The following is a 17,772-nucleotide window of genomic DNA, read 5'->3' as shown; positions in this document are numbered from 1 at the left end:
CAGTAGAGGTCGGCCCAAAGCCTTGGGATCCTGCACCTGCATGGGAGACCTGGACGAAGCTCCTGGCTCCTGGCTTCAGATTAGTACAGTACCAGCTGTTGCGGCCACTTAAAAAAGATTTATTTATTTGAATGGCAGAGTTACAGAGAGAGAGGTAGAGAGACAGAGATCCTCTTTTTTTTTTTCTTTTTAAGATTTATGTTTATTGGAAAGGTAGATTTATAGAGAGGAGAGACAAAAAGAAAGATATTCCATTTGGTGGTTTACTCTTGAAACGACTGATCCAAAGCCAGGATCCAGAAGCTTCTTCCGGGTTAGCCTTGGACCCTGCACCCGTGTGGGAGATGCAGAAGCAGCTCCTGGCTCCAGGCTTTGGATCTGCTCAGTTCTAGCTGTTGTGAACACTGTTGAGAATCAGCAGACATAAGACCTCTGTGTATCTCAACTTTGAAATAAAAAAAATCTTTTTTTTAAAGATTTATTTATTTTTATTACAAAGTCAGATATACAGAGAGGAGGAGAGATAGAGATGAAAATCTTCTGTCCAATGAGTCACTCCCCAAGTGACTGCAATGGCCAGAGCTGAGCCGATTCGAAGCCAGGAGCCAGGAACTTCCTCCAGGTCTCCCACAGGGGTGCAGGGTCCTTAAGCCTTGGGCCGTCCTCCACTGCTGTCCCAGGTCACAAGCAGGGAGCTGGATGGGAAGTGGACTGCCAGGATTAGAACCGGTGCCCATATGGGATCCCGGCGTGTTCATGGCAAAGACTTTAGCTGTTAGGCCACGCTGCAGGGTCCAAAAAATAAATCTTAATATATTCTTATCTATTTGAGAGTTAAAGAGACACAGAGAGATCTTATTTATCCTGATTCATTCCCCAAGTGGCCTGAGCAGGGCTGAGCCCATTGTAAGCTGGGAGCTTCATCTTGGTCTTCCCCCACGGGTGGGTGGCCAAGGCCCACGTCCGTGCGTCTGAGCGGAGCCTCGGGACACTTTACTCTTGGAGCTGTGGACAAGCACGGCATGGAACAGAGACTGTCCATAAGGGTGGATCTAGTCTGCACCGGCCCTCGGCTCAGCGATTCAGCCTCAGTTTTCTCATCCTTTAGTAACGTGGGTTGGCCTACCGATACTCTCTCACAGGGTTATCAGCAAACCTGAGTGAGACCACAGAGGGAATTGGCCAGCGCCCAGGGAAGTGATTTATGTTAATGGACGGTACAGCCAGGCACAACAGGGCACCTCCCAGCAAAGCCCTCCCAGGGCCGCACCTCTGCTGCATCTGGTGTCCTCTTGCCCGCTTCTGCATTACGCACTGACGAAGGCTTTCCTGGCTCAAAGGATTTAAACATCCCACTCGGAGCCCAAACCCCGACGGCAACGGTGACCTGGGGAAGGAGCATCCTCCAAGGGCGCTGACGTGCAAGGCACGAATGGACTACAACTCCCAGCGGCTTTGCGCGAGGCGCGGCGGCCGTAAAGCGCGGCGGTGCGGCGTCAGTATATAAGCCCCTGCCCTGGAAGGCGCGCTCCTTTTCCCGGCGTCGCTGCGGGTCTGTGTGTGGTCGTCCGCTTGGCTTCCGCCTCCCTGAGCGCTCTTCTTCCGGGCCGCAGTCTCCGAGGCTGCGGGATGCCGAGCGCCATGCGCCCAAGCAGGGCCGGGCTCCCGGAGGCCGCGTCCGCCGTGCCCCCGGTGAGACGGGCCGGGCCGAGAGGCCGCCGTGGCCGGCGTGGCCGGCGCGGGATGCGGCCGTCCCTGTGAGTACCGCGGGCGGCTGGGGGAGACGGCGGGGGAGGCCACCGGGGGTGCGGGAGGACGAGCTTTAAAGCCATTCCGTGTCCTCTGTGGTCCTCGCGCTGGCACTATTTTCACTCAGCAGTTTTTTTTTTTTTTAATTTTAAATCCTCAGAAATGTGTTGGACCAGGTGTGGTAGCCTAGTGCCTAAAGTCCTCGCCTTGCTTGCACTGGGTCTCGTGTGGGCGCCGGTTCTAATCCCGGCTTCCCATCCAGCTCCCTGGAAAAGCAGTCGAGGACGGCACAAAGCCTTGGGGCCCTGCACCCGCGTGGGAGACCCGGAAGAGCTCCTGGCTTGGGATCGGCGCGGCAATGGCCGTTTTGGTCACTAAAAGTTAACACATCGTCTAAAAAGTGATGTGTATTTTTAGGCTCGGTTAGGGAGCGCTTCCGATCCGGAGGCTCACCGCCAGGTGGCCTCTGGCAGCGGCTGGGCCGGTCAGGAGCGTCTCCCATGTGGGTGCTGGACCCTTGATTACAAACTGGCCGCACGCAAAGGACACGTCCAAGGGCCCATAACCCCGTGGTGGTGGCAGGATCAGGTGCTTGGGGGGCGAGTGGGTGAGGCTGTGGCCGGGGTGCCCCGCGGCCCTTATCGAAGCTGCACTGCTTGCACGTAGCAGCTGTGGTCAAAAAGGAGCCCAGAGTGACAGTTTTCCTCGACGGTCGCCGTTCTGTTTGCTGTAACTGATCTGCAACATTTCAGGAAAAGACATCCCGGTCCCTGCAGGGCCTGGCACTGCCACAGCCCCACAAGGGCTGCGATTGTCCCGGGGGCAGGGGAGTACATCCTGAGGCAGCAAGGTCTATCCAAAGCTGGGCAGTGTTCTGAATTTGGGGACCAAGGGAGACTGTTGTCGTTTCAGGTGTGCGTCATGATTCTGGAATGTTCTGGGAGTGAAGGTTGGACTGCAGCGGCCATGCCGGTGGGGATGTGCAGCACCGTCTGCTGGTAGGCTTCTCGGCCTACTTGTGTGGGGCTTCAGGACAGCATGTTTCCAAGGGCTGTGGCTGGCTGTAGCCATGGGATCTCCAACTGCATGCGAGAGCAACCTGGAGGGCCTTTGACAGCGCAGGCCAGCCCGTGCCTGCAGCTGCCACTCAGCTTTCCGATAGTGCCCGTCCTGGCCTGGCAGCCCTGACCTGGGGGGGGGTGGCTTGGTCAGCTCAAAGTCCTCACACACACCTGTTCTGCAGCGCCCCTCGTGGCACACAGGGTCCAGTGCTGCGGTCTGCTGCCATCTGGAGCTGTGCTTGAGACCAAGGTAAGTGTCACATCCTAAGTGAGCGGACCCTCCAGCTCCCTTTCCCATCGGATCTTAACACTGGTCTTGGTGGTCGTACGAGGAGGAAGAGTGAACCTGGAGCTGGCCTGGCGCTGTCGCACCTGCTGCACAGCATGGCCCGGTTTCAGAGACAAGGCCGAATCGTGCACTTTTGTGACCCTGTCAGTTAGTTTTCAGCTGAAGGGGTAGGGTGATTGACAGCTTTCTTGCCTCATGACTGTTTTTTTCTTTAGGTCCACGTTACCAGTAACCCTGCCATGGCAGCGGATCTGCAGGTTGGGTAAGCTAAGGATAGGGGGAGGGGGTCCACTGTCCTTGCAGGGCAATTCCATATGTCCCCTACGCAGCGGGAGAGAGGGCAGGCCTGGCTTGAATGGAGTCCCAGGCATGGCCCTGTGTTGGGTTCGGCTCAGGTTTCCCCTCTTTCCTGGGTTAAGGGCAGAGTCCTCCAGAATCGCTGGTCCAGGATGAATCCTAGTCTGAGTGGACATCTGTGGATGAGCAATGCGGATATGGGACTGAGACCAGCGCTCAGTGGGAGAGGCTTAGGTGGGGGGTCAGCCTGCAGAACTGACTCCTTACACTTCCTTTGCAGGCGAAAACCTCCAGCGGAAGAAGTGAAATGACAACAGCGAGCAGAGGTGGGGCTTTGGGGGATATGCCCTGTGTGATGCAATAAAAGCTTTAGAAATGTGACTGCTCAAGTTACTTTGATAAGGTCCCAGGGGAGTAGAGGCCCATCTCTTCACAGGAAATTCTAGTATTCTTGTATAACACCTTGGAAGGCTTCCTGCAGCTGTCAGTAGTAAGTGAAATTGGGTCTCATGCTGATTGTGGGGATGTAGTAATAAAAATCATGACTGCCTTAGAAACTGGGCCAACACATCATCGGGCTTGGCACCCAGCTGCTGTGGGATGTGCACCTGGTGTCCTACTGGGTGCCCTTGAGTCCTGCACAAGGCTCAGGATTTTGTTGGCCTGCCACATAGACAGTCCAGGAACAGCAATTTAAACCTTTACACCAAATGCTGTTGCAGGCAAAGCTGTCAGTGAAACCTTAGGAACTGTATTCCCACAAAGATAAAAAGTTCACAATTTTTAAAAAAGGCTGAGTCCATTCTAGTTCCTCTTGCCCGTCACATCACAGCAGGGATCTCGGAAGATACTGTGTCCAGGGGCTGCCAGTGGCAGTCCATCAGTGCATCGTATAGCTCCTCACTCTGCTCCATGAACTCCCTGTTGGCCTCTGTCACGTCTAGCTGCGGCATGGGGTCTGAAACGAAAGGACAGGTTGGCTTTATTTAGTAAGGATCTTTTGTCTGGCTGAAAAGGCTAAACACAGGTGCAGAGTCCTAAGCCTTTGGACAGCAGGAAGCTGGTGGGACCTGAAGTAGCCAGGCCTTGAACCTGTGCTCATGAGATCCTGGCATGTGCAAGGCAAAGACTTGGGCCCTGGTACCTAGTCCACTACACTGCATTAAACCTTAGACCTTGAAGGTCTAGTCTTAATGGTTAATTCCCAGTTTCCTTATGGTTAGTAAGGGTGGAAGCAATGTGGCTCAACAGTCTAAGCCACCACCTTTACCACCAGTAGCCTGAGGAAGCAGTGGAGGATATGCCAGCCCACCTGTGTGGGAGGCCCAGAAGCTCCTGGCTTTGGATAAGTTGCAGACATGTGGAGAGGGAACCAGTATACAGGAAATATTTCTGTTTCTGCAAAATGTGCCTTTCAAATAAAAACAAAATTGGCTGTCTTAGTTGCTGCTTAGTCTGCCCATGTCTTGAACTGAAGTGCTGACTCAAGTTCACTTCCAGCTCCACACTCGGATAAATGTGCCACCTGGGTGGAATTCCTGGCCCACCTGTAACTGCTGTCGGCAGTTAGATCCCTCTTGAGGCCCAGCTCCGTACAAGTTCTCACCTTGCACACAATCTGGGATCCCATATGAGTGCCGGATCTAGTCCTAGCAGCCCAGCTTCCCATCCAGCTCCCTGCTTGTAACCTGGGAAAGCAGTCAAGGATGGCCCAATGTCTTAGGACCCTGCACCAATGTGGGAGACCCACAAGAGGTTCCAGGTTGCTGGCTTTGTATCAGCTCAGCTCTGGGCATTGCAGTAACTTGAGGAGTGAACCATCTGTGTAACTGACTTACTAATAAAAAATACCTCATTTACCACTCTATCTCGCAACTAAATGCCAAAAGAAACCAAAACTCCATCATAAGGACTGTGGTATCCAATATGACCAAGTATGCAGAGGGGAAAAGTTCTCCATGTTGTAACAGAAGTCTCCCATCTGGTGGTGGGCACTGTGCTGGTTCAAGTAAGAGCCCGGTTGCTTCCAATTCTGCCTTATTCCAGATGCTAGCTAAGCACTTGGATCCCTGCCACTCCTATGGGTGGCAGGACAGTTACTTGAGCCTGGCCCAGCCACAACACGTGTGCAAGTGGGGAGTGAGCCAGGAGGTGGAGCTATCACATTTTCAAATATTTCCTTAAGCCTGCTGGTGGGTCCAGCACAGTGGCCTAGTGACTAAAGTCTCCACCTTGAATGCACTAGGATCCCACGTGGCCACCGGTTCTAATCCTGGCAGTCCCGGTTCCCATCCAGCTCCCTGCTTGTGGCCTGGGAAAGTAGTCGAAGATGGCCCAAAGCCTTGGGACCCTGCACCTGCGTGGGAGACCTGGAGGAGGTTCCTGGCTCCTGGCTTTGGATCAGCACAGCACCGGGCATTGGGGAGTGAATCATCAGATGGAAGATGTTCCTTTCTGTCTCTCCTCCTCTGTATATCTGATTTTCCAATAAAAATAAATCTTAAAAAAAAAAAAAAAGCCTGCCAGTGGGGCCAGCACAGTGGCTTAACTGGCTAGTGTCCCAGTTGCCACTGCCGGGACACCTTATGAGTGCCAGTTCATGTCCCAGCTGCTGCACTTCCGGTCCACTTCCCTTTTATGGCCTAGGAAGCAGCAGAGGATGGCCTGTACAGCTTGGCCCTCTGGCCCCGATGCAGGAGACCTGGAAGCGGTCCTGGCTTTGGATTGGCACAGCTCCGAATGACAGGTGAACCAGTAGACGGAAGACCTTTATCTCCCCTTCTCTCTGTAAATCCTGCAATAAAAATGAGTGAGTCTTACAGAAAAAAACTTGGTGGTGATATGAAGAAGCTGGAATCCATGGACGTGCTGGCAGGCACATAGACTGTGGCAGCTACTCGAAGTTTGGTAGTTCCTCAAACAGATCACCAGATGACCCAGGCATTCCCCCTCCTCTCCTCAGAAAAGAGATGAATGAAAGCCTCTATGCCCACATGAAAATATAAACACGGGTATAGACGTTGCAATTACAAAGCATAATCAAAAGTGGAAATACCTCTAACAGGTCAACAGTGAATGGATGGCCACACAACAGAAAGTTATTTGCCCACAAAAAGGGGTGCAGTGAGGACACAGACTACGTACAACTTAAATGACCCCTTAAAATTCTATGCTAACCGACTGAAGAAGCCATTCATAAGGAGTCCTATTTCTTTTGTTAAAAAAGGGTACAGGGCCCAGCGCGATGGCGCAGTGGTTAAGGTCCTCACCTTACACGCCCCAGGATCCCATATGGGCGCCGGTTCTAATCCCGGCAGCCCCGCTTCCCTTCCAGCTCCCTGCCTGTGGCCTGGGAAAGCAGTCGAGGACAGCCCAAAGCCTTGGGACCCTGCGCCTGTGTGGGAGACCCAGAAGAGGTTCTTGGCTCCCGGCTTCAGATCAGCACAGCACCGGCCGTTGTGCTCACTCGGGGAGTGAATCATTGGATGGAAGATCTTCCTCTCTGTCTCTCCTCCTCTCTGTATATAAAATGAAAAAATGTAATAGATGAATGAAAATAAATGAATAAATCTTTGAAAAAAAAAAAAAGAGTTGGGCCATCTCCCGCTGCTTCCCCATGTACTCTAGCAGAAAGTTGGACCAGAAGTGGAGCCACCAGGACTTGAACCAGCTCTGATACGGGGTACAAGCATTGTAGAGGGCAGCTTTACTCACTACATCACAGTCCTGGCCACACACAGATTGTACATTACACGTAATTCCGTTAAACTGTCTAGGCAATCCAAAGACAAAATACTTGAGTGGTTTTCTGGGACAAGAGAAAGGTATATGAAAAGTGACTGCTTTTATTTTTAAAATACATACTTATTTTTATTGGAAAGTCAGATTTATAGAGAGGAGAGACAGAAACATCTGTGTGCTATTACTCCCCACATGGCCACAACAGCCAGAGCTGCACTGATCTGAAGCCAGGATCCTCTTCTGGGTCTCCCATACGGTGCAGGGTCCCAAAGCTTTGGACCATCCTCAACTGCTTTCCCAGGCCACAAGCAGGGAGCTGGATGGGAAGGGGAGCTGCCAGGATTAGAACTGGAGCCCAAATGGGATCCTGGCGCGTTCAAGGCGAGGACTTTATCTGCTAGGCCACACCGCTGGGCCGTCCGTAGCTAATCTAAACGCTACAGAATTCTATATGTACATTGGTGAGTGTTGTTTTGTGATTTGTATCTCAACATCTAGCCTGGATCTTACAATATATCCTCCTTTAAGGGACAGGAGAGCTGTGCCTTGGAAATAACTTGTTACAGATCACAAGAACCTACTTGTAACAACCAGGATCCAAAATAAGTGCTAATATTTGTCTCAATCCACCTTTTTTTTTTTTTTTTTTTTATTGGAAAGGCAGATATACAGAGAGGAGAGACAGAGAGGAAGATCTTCCGTCCAATGATTCACTCCCCAAGTGACCACAATGGCCAGTGCTGAGCTGATCTGAAGCCAGGAGCCAGGAACTTCTTTCCAGGCCTCCCACGTGGGTGCAGGGTCCCAAAGCTTTGGGCCATCATCTACTGCTTTCCCAGGATACAAGCAGGGACTGGATGGGAAGTGGAGCTGCCGGGATTAGAACTAGCGCCCATATGGGATCCAGGCACACTCAATGCGAGGACTTTAGCTGCTGGGCTACAGCACCAGCCCCAACACTCCACTTTTGATCCAGCTTCTCACTAATGTGTCAGAAAGGGTGCTTGACATCCTGACACCAACATGGGAGATCGGGATGAATTCCAAGTTCCTGGTTTTGGCCTGTCCCAGCCCTTGTAATTGAGCTTACTTGGGGAGATCCATGGATGGTAACTCTTTCTCTGTAATATGCCTTTCAAATAAATTAATAGTTAAAGATAAGCAATACTGGGCCCTGTATGATAGCCTAGTGGCTAACATCTTCACCTTGTATGCTCCAGGATCCCATACACGCACTGGTTCTAATCCCAGCATCTCGGCTTCCTGTCCAGCTCCTTGTTTGTATCCTGGGAAAACTGTCTAGGATGGCCTAAAGCCTTGGGACCCTAGGCCTGGCACAGTAGCCTAACAACCAAAGTCCTCACCTTGCATGCACTGGGTTCCCAAATGGGTGCTGGTTCTACTCCTGTGGCCCTACTTCCCATCCAGCTCCCTGCTGTGGCCTGGAAAACAGTTGAGGACGGCCCAAAGCCCTGGGACCCTGTACCCACATGGGAGACCTGGAAGGGGCTCTGGTCTCCTGGTTTCAGATCGACTCAGCTCCAGCTGTTGTGGCCGCTTGAGGAGTTGATCATTGGATGGAGGATCTTCCTCTCTGTCTCTCTTCCTTTCTGTATATCTGGCTTCCAAATAAAAATAAATAAATCTTTTAAAACACCAAAAAACAAAAACAACAAAAAAAAGAGCTTGGGACCCTGCACCTGCATGGAAGATCTGGAAGAGGCTCCTGGCTACTGGGTTCGGGTTGGCTCAGCCCGGCCATTGTGCTCCCTTGGGGAATGAATAAGCGTATTGAAAGATCTTCCTCTCTGTCTCTCCTCTTCTCTGCACATCCCCAATAGGAAAAAATAAATCTTTTAAACAAATAAGCAATACTTCAGACTGATATTGTAGCACAATGAGCTAAGCTGCTACCTCTGATGCCAGACCTGCCATGAGCGCAACGATGCCCTGCTTCTGGTCCACCTTCCTGCCAACGTGCCTGGGAAGGGAGTAGAAGATGGCTCAAGTGACTAGCTCTTGTCACCCATGTGGGAGACCTGGCTCCTAGGCTTGGCTGGGAAAAGCTCCAATTTTGTATGACCATTTGGGAAAGGATTACCAGATAGAAGATATCATTCTTCTGCCCTCCATCATGCCTTTTCAATAAAAATAAATAAATCTCTAAATATATATATATTTTCAGTATAAAAAGTTGTGTAAATCAAGGTTAATTTTACAAACTGCCTAATGCAAGGCCCCCTGGACACAGCGAGTGCTCAGACCTGGGGTGACATACGCCATGTTCTTTTCTGATACATGCCCCTGGCTCCCCATTGAGCACCCACAGAGCGGCCCTGCCCAGGTGCTGCTCAGGGTCCGGCTGCACAGGACGGGGTGTCTGCAGAAAGCAGGGCCTGCACACCTGCTGAACCAACACTCACACTTCATCTTACCTTCAAGTGCATCATCGCCGACTTCTTCGTAAGTCTGCCAAGAGACAGAGAAGTGGGTGAGTCGCCGTGCAGCTAACTTTTAAAGGGGGTACTTGGTTGCCTCAGCTTTCCCCAGTGGTTTGGAAGCATAAGCCACCCCGGACAATGACCATGAGCCATCGTCCCTAGATGGGGAAACACACCCCAAGAGGGCGAAACTGGCACACAGGTTACCTGCATGGTGCTCTGGGTATAGCCGTACTGGGGGTAGCTGTAGCTGTAGCTGCCCGTGTTCTGGTCATAGCCCCACTGGGCGTAGTAGTTCTGGTACTGCTGATAGTACTGGTTGTAGCTGTAACTGTACATCTGGCTATATTCCACTGGCTTGACGCGGCTCCTTAAAGGAGAAAATAAAAATAAACCAACATGGGCAGGTGTTGTGGCATAGAGTTAAGCTACCATTTGGGGCAAGTGCCTCCCATTTCAGAGTGCCAATTCAAGTGCCAACTCGTCTGCTTCCTCTTCAGCTCTCTGCTCATAAACCCTGGGAGGCAGAGCTGATGACTCAGTTGCTTGGGTGCCTGCAACTGAGCTCTTGCCTTCCGGCTCGGGCCTGGCCCAGCCCTGCCTGCTGCAGCATGTGGGAAAGGAATGAACACACGAAACATTTCTCCAGCTCTCTGCCTTTAAGTAGATGAGAATATACATTTAAAACACAAATACATAAAGCACACATTTTCATAACGTTTCCTACATGGCTAGGGAACTGTTCTTAGTGCTTTATGTAAAATCACTTATTTAATTCTTACAACAACTTTATACAATGAATATACCATTATTTCCAATTTATAAATGAGGAAACACAGACACTGAGAAGCTAATTTTTCCAAAGTCACATGGTTAATAAAGAGATTCAGACTCACGCAGTGTGGCTCCAAAGATCAGAGTTTTAAGAAATGTTTTCGGGCCCGGCAGCATGGCCTAGCAGCTAAAGTCCTCACCTTGAATGCTCCGGGATCCCATATGGGTGCCGGTTCTAATCCCGGCAGCTTCACTTCCCATCTAGCTCCCTGTTTCTAGCCTGGGAAAGCAGTAGAGGACAGCCCAAAGCCTTGGGAACCTTCACCCGTGCGGGAGACCTGGAAGAGGTTCCTGGATCCTGGCTTCAGATTGGTGCAGCACCAGCCATTGCGGCTCACTTGGGGAGTGAATCACTGAACGCAAGATCTTCTCTGTCTCTCCTCTCTGTATATCTGACTTTGTAATAAAAATAAATAAATCTTTAAAAAAAAAAAAAAGAAACGTTTTCATTTTGTTGATCTGACAGAGAGGCAGAGCTGGAGATCTCTCACCCACTGGTCCTTGGCCAAATGCTGCAACAGGTAGGGCAGGGCCACGCTGAAGCCAGGAGTGAGAACTCAGTCCGGACTCCTGTGTGGGTCAGTCACCTAACTGGTTGAGCCAGGGAGCATATCAACAGGAAGCTGGAATTCAGAGCAGAGTAGACATGCAAACCCTGCCCCGCGCTAACAAGCAGCATCTTCACTGGTCTGCTCATTAAATGTCAGTGGCACATTCTCAGGTGGGACACACAAAAATGTCTTCAGAGGCTGCAAAGTCTCCCTCTGCTGACACACAAGACACCTGCTTGGGCTTGTGGGCAGTCAGGGTTGCCAGCGAGCAAGGCAGGTAGGACAGTGCCATGTGCAATAGCCTCCATGACATTCTACTCTACAAATAAGGTAAAACTGGACGTCGATTTTTCACTCTTGAAAAGTAATTACTAATCCTGAACGTCCATGTTTAATAGAGGCACTGTTGGGCAAAGAGCCAGGACAAAAGGTATAGAGAGGCAGAGCAACGCCTCCTCATCAGACTCACGCTTTTGGGATGGCCACACTCAGCCGCACGGGCTTCGACCCCAGTCCCACTGCGCCCTGGCACTCCGTCAAGGCTCGCTTCTGTTCAAGCTCATCTGTGAATTTCACGAATCCATAACCCCTGCAAGAAGAAAAAAGCCAGTACTCTGTTTAGATCACAAATGGGGTAAAGAGGATGTCTGACAACGGAAGTGCTGGGAAGAGGGAAGCATGAGAAGCTGCGCAGGAATGCAGGAAGGGAAGGGCCTGGGCAGGGGGCCTGTCACATGACAGGGAGGGCTGAGATGCAAGCGCTGGCCGATCCTGAAATCCACACTCCTGATACCTCCCCCGTAGGGGTCCTTCCCTCTCACTGCAATGGAGTGTAAATCACTAACGCAGGACCGACAGTAACAAAGGCGCACATCACCGTGCGGGTATTTACAGTCTGCCCTCACAAAATTCAGCTTTCTTGAGTTCATACTACAAATGGGGCACAAGTTAAAGAAAGCTAACACTGAATAAACATTCATTTCCAGGCTTTGTGATACGCATTTTCGCAGAGTTGCCTCATCAAACTCATTCCATAAAGGGAAGAGCTCATATTACGAGAAGGAGTGCAAGTTCAGAGCAGGTTAGTAACTGCCCGGTCACAGTAGGACTGGATTCAAACCCACAGGCTTGGACTCCCCGAGCCTGAACTTGGAACCACCAGGCTGATCTAGACACTTCTCCCATTTCTACAGCAGAAAGCTTCTGAATGAAAACTTCTGATTAAACGGAAAAGCTCAGCAAACAAACAATCCACACTGGCCACACTCTTCCTGTGCGGCCTTCCTCAATCCCCAGAGCCCACTCTGGGGTGGTCAGCGCCCTCTACAGGTGAGGACACGGGCTCAGGGAAGCTGGGTCAGTCATCTACTCTTGATCCCTGAGTAGGAAGGAGCAAGGACGCCCCTAGGCAGAGTGGCTCCCAGCCAGTGCCCTGAACCATGAACTGTTACCTCCTTCCAGCACCCCCAGTCCTCCACCCCAGAGGAGTGCTTGGGAACCAACCCAGTAGACATCAACAACAGGTAGGGCCTTACTTGGACACGCCTGCCTGGTCTAACACCACTTTGCCTCCTCGACAAGATGGGTAGACTTTGACGAAGAATTCATACAGCATGCCATCATCCACGTCCGGAGTCAAGTCCCCCACAAAGAGCGAGTACTCAGGGCTGAGAGGGAAGAACGGGAGTCAGAGACAAAGACCAACCTCGGCCTGGCACAGCTCCACCCCTCGCAGGCCTTCTGAGAGGGCACCCCACCTGTGGGGTCTACTTCATCGGCTCCTGGTTGCTTCCATTATACCATCTTGGCTGAGAACACCTAGGATGGCCCAAAGCCCTGGGACTCCGCACTCACGTGGCAGACATGGAAGAAACTCCTGGCACTGGACTGGCTCAGCTCCAGCCAGCAAGCAAACCAGCAGATGGAAAAATGCTGAGGCCTGTGAAGCCGGCATTCCACGTGAGCACTTGTTCCAGTCCCACTGCTCCATTTCCTATCCAGCTCAAGATGGGAACCCCAAGTGGAATTCCAGGCTCCTGGCTTCAGCCTAGCTCAGTTCTAAAGCGGCCGTTGCAGCCATATGAGGAGGGAATCAGTGGATGGAAGATCCCTTTCTCTCTGTAACTCTCCTTTGCAAATACGTAAATCTTCAAAAACAAACCAACCAACACCCAGGTCCCTGACAGCAGCAGCAGCCCAGGACACACAGCACTGAGCGCCCGTGCTCCTCACGGGACGGGGGCTGACACAGGGACACACTGGGCCTCTGTGCAGCACGTTGTGTGGTTTGAAGCTATGCTGGGGAAGCTGTACTCACCTGTTATCTGGCTGCTTCCCATACGTGGCATAGTTCAATTTGAAACGTTTTGCCTGGAAATTTAAAAACAAACAAATTAAAACGGAGAAAGGTGTTTCAAAAGTCAAACAATATTTGATAAAAACTGAAATAAATTACCTTGGCCAATACATCTCCCCCTCTCTAAGCCTCAGCTTTTTCTCCTGTATAACATGAAGGGGTTGCACGGATGAGCGTTAAGGGCACTGCCAGCTCCATGGTGCTAGGGGCCCAGGTGTGCCAGCTGGTGCAGCTGTAAGCTAGGGAACTGTGGGGAAGAGCAAAATGGAACTCTCTTGAATACTGTCCAGGCTGCTGCCATCCTGCTCTAGATTCTGGCAGGCTGAAGCCCTCAAGGTTTGAGACTTCCTTAAAGCAGTGATAGAAGGGGACAAAGGCACGGGCCTATGGGGGAAATAGATCTTTAGTCTGAATCCTGGCTCTGCCACTTACTACCTGTGTTGCGCTGGGCAGGTTATTTCATTTCCCTGAGCTGTGAAAGACAGTGCCTGCTGCTCAGGGCTGTGACAGGTTTAAATGAAATGATACAAGTGTCTAGTAGGGATTCAGGCAAAGGTGGCAGTCAATGGCCCTAAGAATGGCAACATCATCATTATCTAAATGTCCTTACAGGTGTGGCTCCTGGAAGGGGTTTTCCATTAATTTTATGCAAACACTTCTCTGCTGTAGCCAAATCTGCGAATTCTACAAAGCAATAGCCCGCTGGGATCCTGCAAAGAAAGCAAACAGAAGAGAATGCTGACAGACACTCAAGCAAGCCATGGCCTGAGGGGGAGAAACTAGTCGTTTTGTTTCTTGCCACATTTCAGTTCAGACTGAATAAGGTGTGTCCTGAACTCACTTAGGGAACATTCATTGATGTATTACATCACCTGTGAAGTGCTCCTGCTGGAAACAGTTTTAACACAACCCCATCATCCTTTACATTCAACAGGAATCATCATAGGGCAAGTAAAACATAAAGGGGAACAAGTCTAAACTGTAAGAACAGAATCCAGAATATATCACAAAACATAGCTAGGTCTAACCGCCTTACAACATCACTGCTGGGGAGTGTTAGGGTAGCACAGTTGAAGCTGCCATCTGCGATGCTGTTGACAACCCATTCTGGAGCGCTGGTTCCAGTCCTGGCTGCTCTGTGCATCCCAGCTCCCTGCCAGTGCATGTGCAAAAGCAGTGGAGGGCCATGGTGCTCACTTAGGAGTGAATCATCAGACAGAAGATCTTCCTCTCTGTCTCTCTCTAAATATTTCTGACTTTGTAATAAAAAATAAATAAATCTTAAAAAAAATGTTAAATGTAAAACATGATAAACAGGGCCCAGCGAGCTAACCTAGAGCGGCTTAAGTCCTCGCCTTGCGTGCACCAGGATCCCATATGGTTGCCTGATTGTGTCCCAGCTGCTCCACTTCCCTTCCAGCTCCCTGTTAATGCCCTGGGAAGGCAGTAGAGGATGGCCCAGGGCGTTGGGACCCTGCATTTGCATGAGAGACCCGGAAGAGGCTCATGGTTCCTGACTTCAGATTGGCTCAGCTCTGGCTGTTGCAGCCACTTGGGGAGAAACCCAGTGAATGAAGATCTTTCTCTCTTTCTACCTCTCTGTATATCTAATTTTCCAATAAAAAATAAATAAAAATCTAAAACAAAAACCAAAAACAATCAAAGATACTGTGGAGACAATTATAAAAATTTAAATGTAGATTGCCCACTATGATACTGGGGATTATTATTTAATACGATATGTGCAGTGTGTTATGTAGGAGAATGCCCAGTTTTTGGTGGCTGCAGTGTCACAATGCTTGTACATTTACTTTCATATGATTCTGCAGAGAAGTAAGTAGCTCTAGTTCAGTAAATATAGATTACAATGCTAACATCTGACAAAGCGGAGGCGCTGCAGAAGGCATTTTTATGTCAGTAGCTCATTCGCTGGGGCTTAGGCAGGCATGACCTAGCAGTCAGAAAACTAATCCTTGGTCACACTGGAGAAAGTTCATCTCCCTTTCTTTATTTTTTTTTAAAGATTTATTTTTATTATGTTTTTATTGGAAAGGCGGATATACAGAGAGGAGAGACAGAGAGGAAGATCTTCCGTCCAATGATTCACTCCCCAAGTGAGCGCAACGGCCGATGCTATGCCCATCCGAAGCCAGGAGCCTCTTCCGGGTCTCCCACGTGGGTGCAGGGTCCCAAAGCTTTGGGCTGTCCTCGACTGCTTCCCCAAGCCACAGGCAGGGAGCTGGATGGGAAGCGGGGCTGCCGGGATAGAACCGGCGCCCATGTGGGATGCCGGGCGTGCAAGGCGAGCACTTAACCACTTGCGTCACCACTCCGGGCCCCCATCTCCCTTTCTAAACCACCCGATGCCTTAGTGACCCACACAGAGGAGTTGGTGCCTCCCAGGAGCACTTCTCAGCTTTGCATATTTTGGAACCAGACCTTAGGAAAACTAAGACCTCAAGAACAAAGAAGAAAAGTGGGGGGAGCAGGGCATTTCTCTCTAGAAACATGCAGAGTTTCGGGCTGTTTACTCATGTAGTCTCTCTCTCTCCCTCTACAATGTAAGCCGTTCCAGGGAGCAGAGATCTTGTCTGGCTTACTGCGGCCTTCATCCCAGCCAGGCAGCACACAGCAAGTTCTGTCTGAATAATTGTGGCTCCGGACTTCCAGGAGCTGAATTCCAACTCCGGCATGTCATTTCGCTGCCTGATAACCTTTAAAACAGTTATAGAGCTTCTCCAAGTCTGAGGTCTTTGTGGTTTTACAAACGTTATCACCCAAATGGGCATGTCGTGTTCCTGCTTCTGGAGCGTTCCTAGGCGCCTGGCCCGCTTTCAGATCCTGAGTGTGAAGCCTCATCCTAACTCCACGACACGAGCACTAGGACTCCCACTTCCACGGTCCCGGGGAACGAGGCCACAAGCGCACGGCACCGAGTCGCGTCTGGGAGCCACACAGGGTCCACTCCGCTGGCCAAGCCCCCACGTGTCACCCCGCACAGCATCACCCAGCAGCGGCCAGGGCCGAGGCTCCCGGTGCAACGAGGAAGTGCAGGGAACATACCCGGTGAGGCGGTTGCGGATAATTTTCACGCTCATCACGGTCTCCCCCATGGTGGCGAAGGCTCGGGAGATGAAGTTCTCGTCCATGTAGGGCTCGAGCTGCGCCAACCAGAGCAGAGCGGCTCGCGCCGGCTTCTTCCCTCCCGCTCGGCTCCCCGCACCCCGGCTCCGCCACTGCAGGGCGGACCTCCACCTCCACGCCACGGAGCTCGGCCATCCCCGCGAGGCCTCTCGTCCTCAGCGCCCCCCTTCGCCCTCCGAGAAGCCCCTCGGCCGGCCCGCCCCTCCGCCGTCGCCAGAAGGAACCTTCTTGCTGTTCCTCTCTACGCGATGGGGATCCCGAGTCCCCTCCCTCTCAGACGCGATCTCCCTCGCGACCCCGAGGTTCCTCCGTCGCTGCCCCGCGGCCGCGCTCACTCACGTCTCCCATCCACAGGCTGGCGGCCATCGCCGGGGCCTCGCCGGGGCCCGGGCCCTCACAAGCCCGCGCGGGCGCAGCTCGCCATCGGGGCGCTCGCTCCTTCCACGCCGCCCGCCTCCGACGCCCTTCCGCGCATGCTCCGGACCTCCGCGGCCGCTGCTCCGGCCCGGGTTTGCCCGGTGACCCGGCTGCCCGCGGGGCTTCCGGGTCCCAGCGGGAGGGGTCGGAACGGAGTGGCCAGGCCGGCGGAAGCCGCGGGGCCGCTGAGGGACACGGGCGGGAGAGGGGCCGCTGAGGGACACGGGCGGGAGAGGGGCCGCTGAGGGACACGGGCGGGAGAGGGGCCGCTGAGGGACACGGGCGGGAGAGGGGGCCGCTGAGGGACACGGGGGGGGGGGGCCGCGGAGGGACACGGGGTTGGGGTGGGGGGGACGTGGAGGGACACGGGGGGGGGCCGCGCAGGGACACGCGGGGGTTGTGGTGGGAAACACTTCTGCCCGGTTCTCGTGACGGGAGGCTCAGTGGGCAGTGGAGCAGCCAGGACTCGAACTGGCGTCCACGGCTCAGCATATGGAAACTTGCTTTGCCATGTACCAGAGCCCGCCCCGGCATCTCTCTGACCTGAAGAGAACCTCCAGGAGCCCCCCAGCCCTTTGGGGGAGCGTCCCCGGAGCTGAGGGACCCCCTCAGGTCCTGCCTCCCCATCTTTCACACCCTGAGCTCCAGATGTTTTGCCTCCAAACCAGAAACCGGCAACCTTGAGATCCGAACTGTCAGTCTATTCCACTGCAGTGAGTGGCGAGGCAGCCTGGTTGTGGAGTCACAACTGACTGGTTGGCAGCTACTTAACCCCAGGCTCACTGGACAACAGCGCTTTCCTCTGAGCTGTAAAGGGAGAAAAATTACAGCAAGTAGAGAAAGCACCCAGTCCCTTGCCTGGCATCCAGTCATTCTCCAGAAGGGTAGTTTG

General features: G+C 52.3%; 1 protein-coding gene and 4 non-coding genes across 5 annotated transcripts; 4 read left to right on the top strand and 1 right to left on the bottom strand.

The window, feature by feature from the left end:
• The first annotated feature begins 2,379 nt into the window (after nt 1-2,379).
• On the top strand, nt 2,380-2,513 carry LOC121156168. The gene has a single exon (XR_005883810.1). It is a non-coding gene; the product is annotated as a small nucleolar RNA SNORA16B/SNORA16A family (small nucleolar RNA).
• A 270-nt stretch (nt 2,514-2,783) lies between these two features.
• On the top strand, nt 2,784-2,913 carry LOC121156169. The gene has a single exon (XR_005883811.1). It is a non-coding gene; the product is annotated as a small nucleolar RNA SNORA44 (small nucleolar RNA).
• A 173-nt stretch (nt 2,914-3,086) lies between these two features.
• LOC121156171 lies at nt 3,087-3,215 on the top strand. The gene has a single exon (XR_005883813.1). It is a non-coding gene; the product is annotated as a small nucleolar RNA SNORA61 (small nucleolar RNA).
• Nucleotides 3,216-3,537: 322 nt separating this feature from the next.
• On the top strand, nt 3,538-3,611 carry LOC121156174. The gene has a single exon (XR_005883815.1). It is a non-coding gene; the product is annotated as a small nucleolar RNA SNORD99 (small nucleolar RNA).
• A 475-nt stretch (nt 3,612-4,086) lies between these two features.
• Nucleotides 4,087-16,923, bottom strand: LOC121156097 (tRNA selenocysteine 1 associated protein 1). Its single transcript, XM_040979711.1, has 9 exons — nt 16,803-16,923; nt 16,383-16,480; nt 13,930-14,029; nt 13,281-13,333; nt 12,499-12,630; nt 11,433-11,552; nt 9,786-9,948; nt 9,573-9,606; nt 4,087-4,354 (listed from the first exon to the last, which is right to left on the bottom strand). Exons 1-9 carry the CDS (start codon nt 16,827-16,829, stop codon nt 4,218-4,220), a joined length of 864 nt encoding a protein of 287 aa, XP_040835645.1. The 5' UTR covers nt 16,830-16,923; the 3' UTR covers nt 4,087-4,217.
• Between the last annotated feature and the right edge of the window lie 849 nt (nt 16,924-17,772).

Source organism: Ochotona curzoniae, unplaced genomic scaffold (assembly GCF_017591425.1).
Source record: "Ochotona curzoniae isolate NIBS_2020 unplaced genomic scaffold, NIBS_Ocur_1.0 contig_3255, whole genome shotgun sequence".
NCBI classification, from domain to species: domain Eukaryota; kingdom Metazoa; phylum Chordata; class Mammalia; order Lagomorpha; family Ochotonidae; genus Ochotona; species Ochotona curzoniae.
Note: the sequence above shows the minus strand (reverse complement) of the source record. Positions and strands in the feature narration are given on the sequence as shown.

Excerpts from the sequence above, each read along its gene's own strand:
- LOC121156097 (XM_040979711.1), bottom strand. The coding sequence starts at position 16,829 with ATGGCCGCCAGCCTGTGGATGGGAGAC. Across the intron at positions 14,030-16,382 it reads ATCCGCAACCGCCTCACCGG|GATCCCAGCGGGCTATTGCT; the intron begins GTATGTTCCCTG and ends CTTTCTTTGCAG. Across the intron at positions 13,334-13,929 it reads CCCTTCCAGGAGCCACACCT|GCAAAACGTTTCAAATTGAA; the intron begins GTAAGGACATTT and ends TTAAATTTCCAG.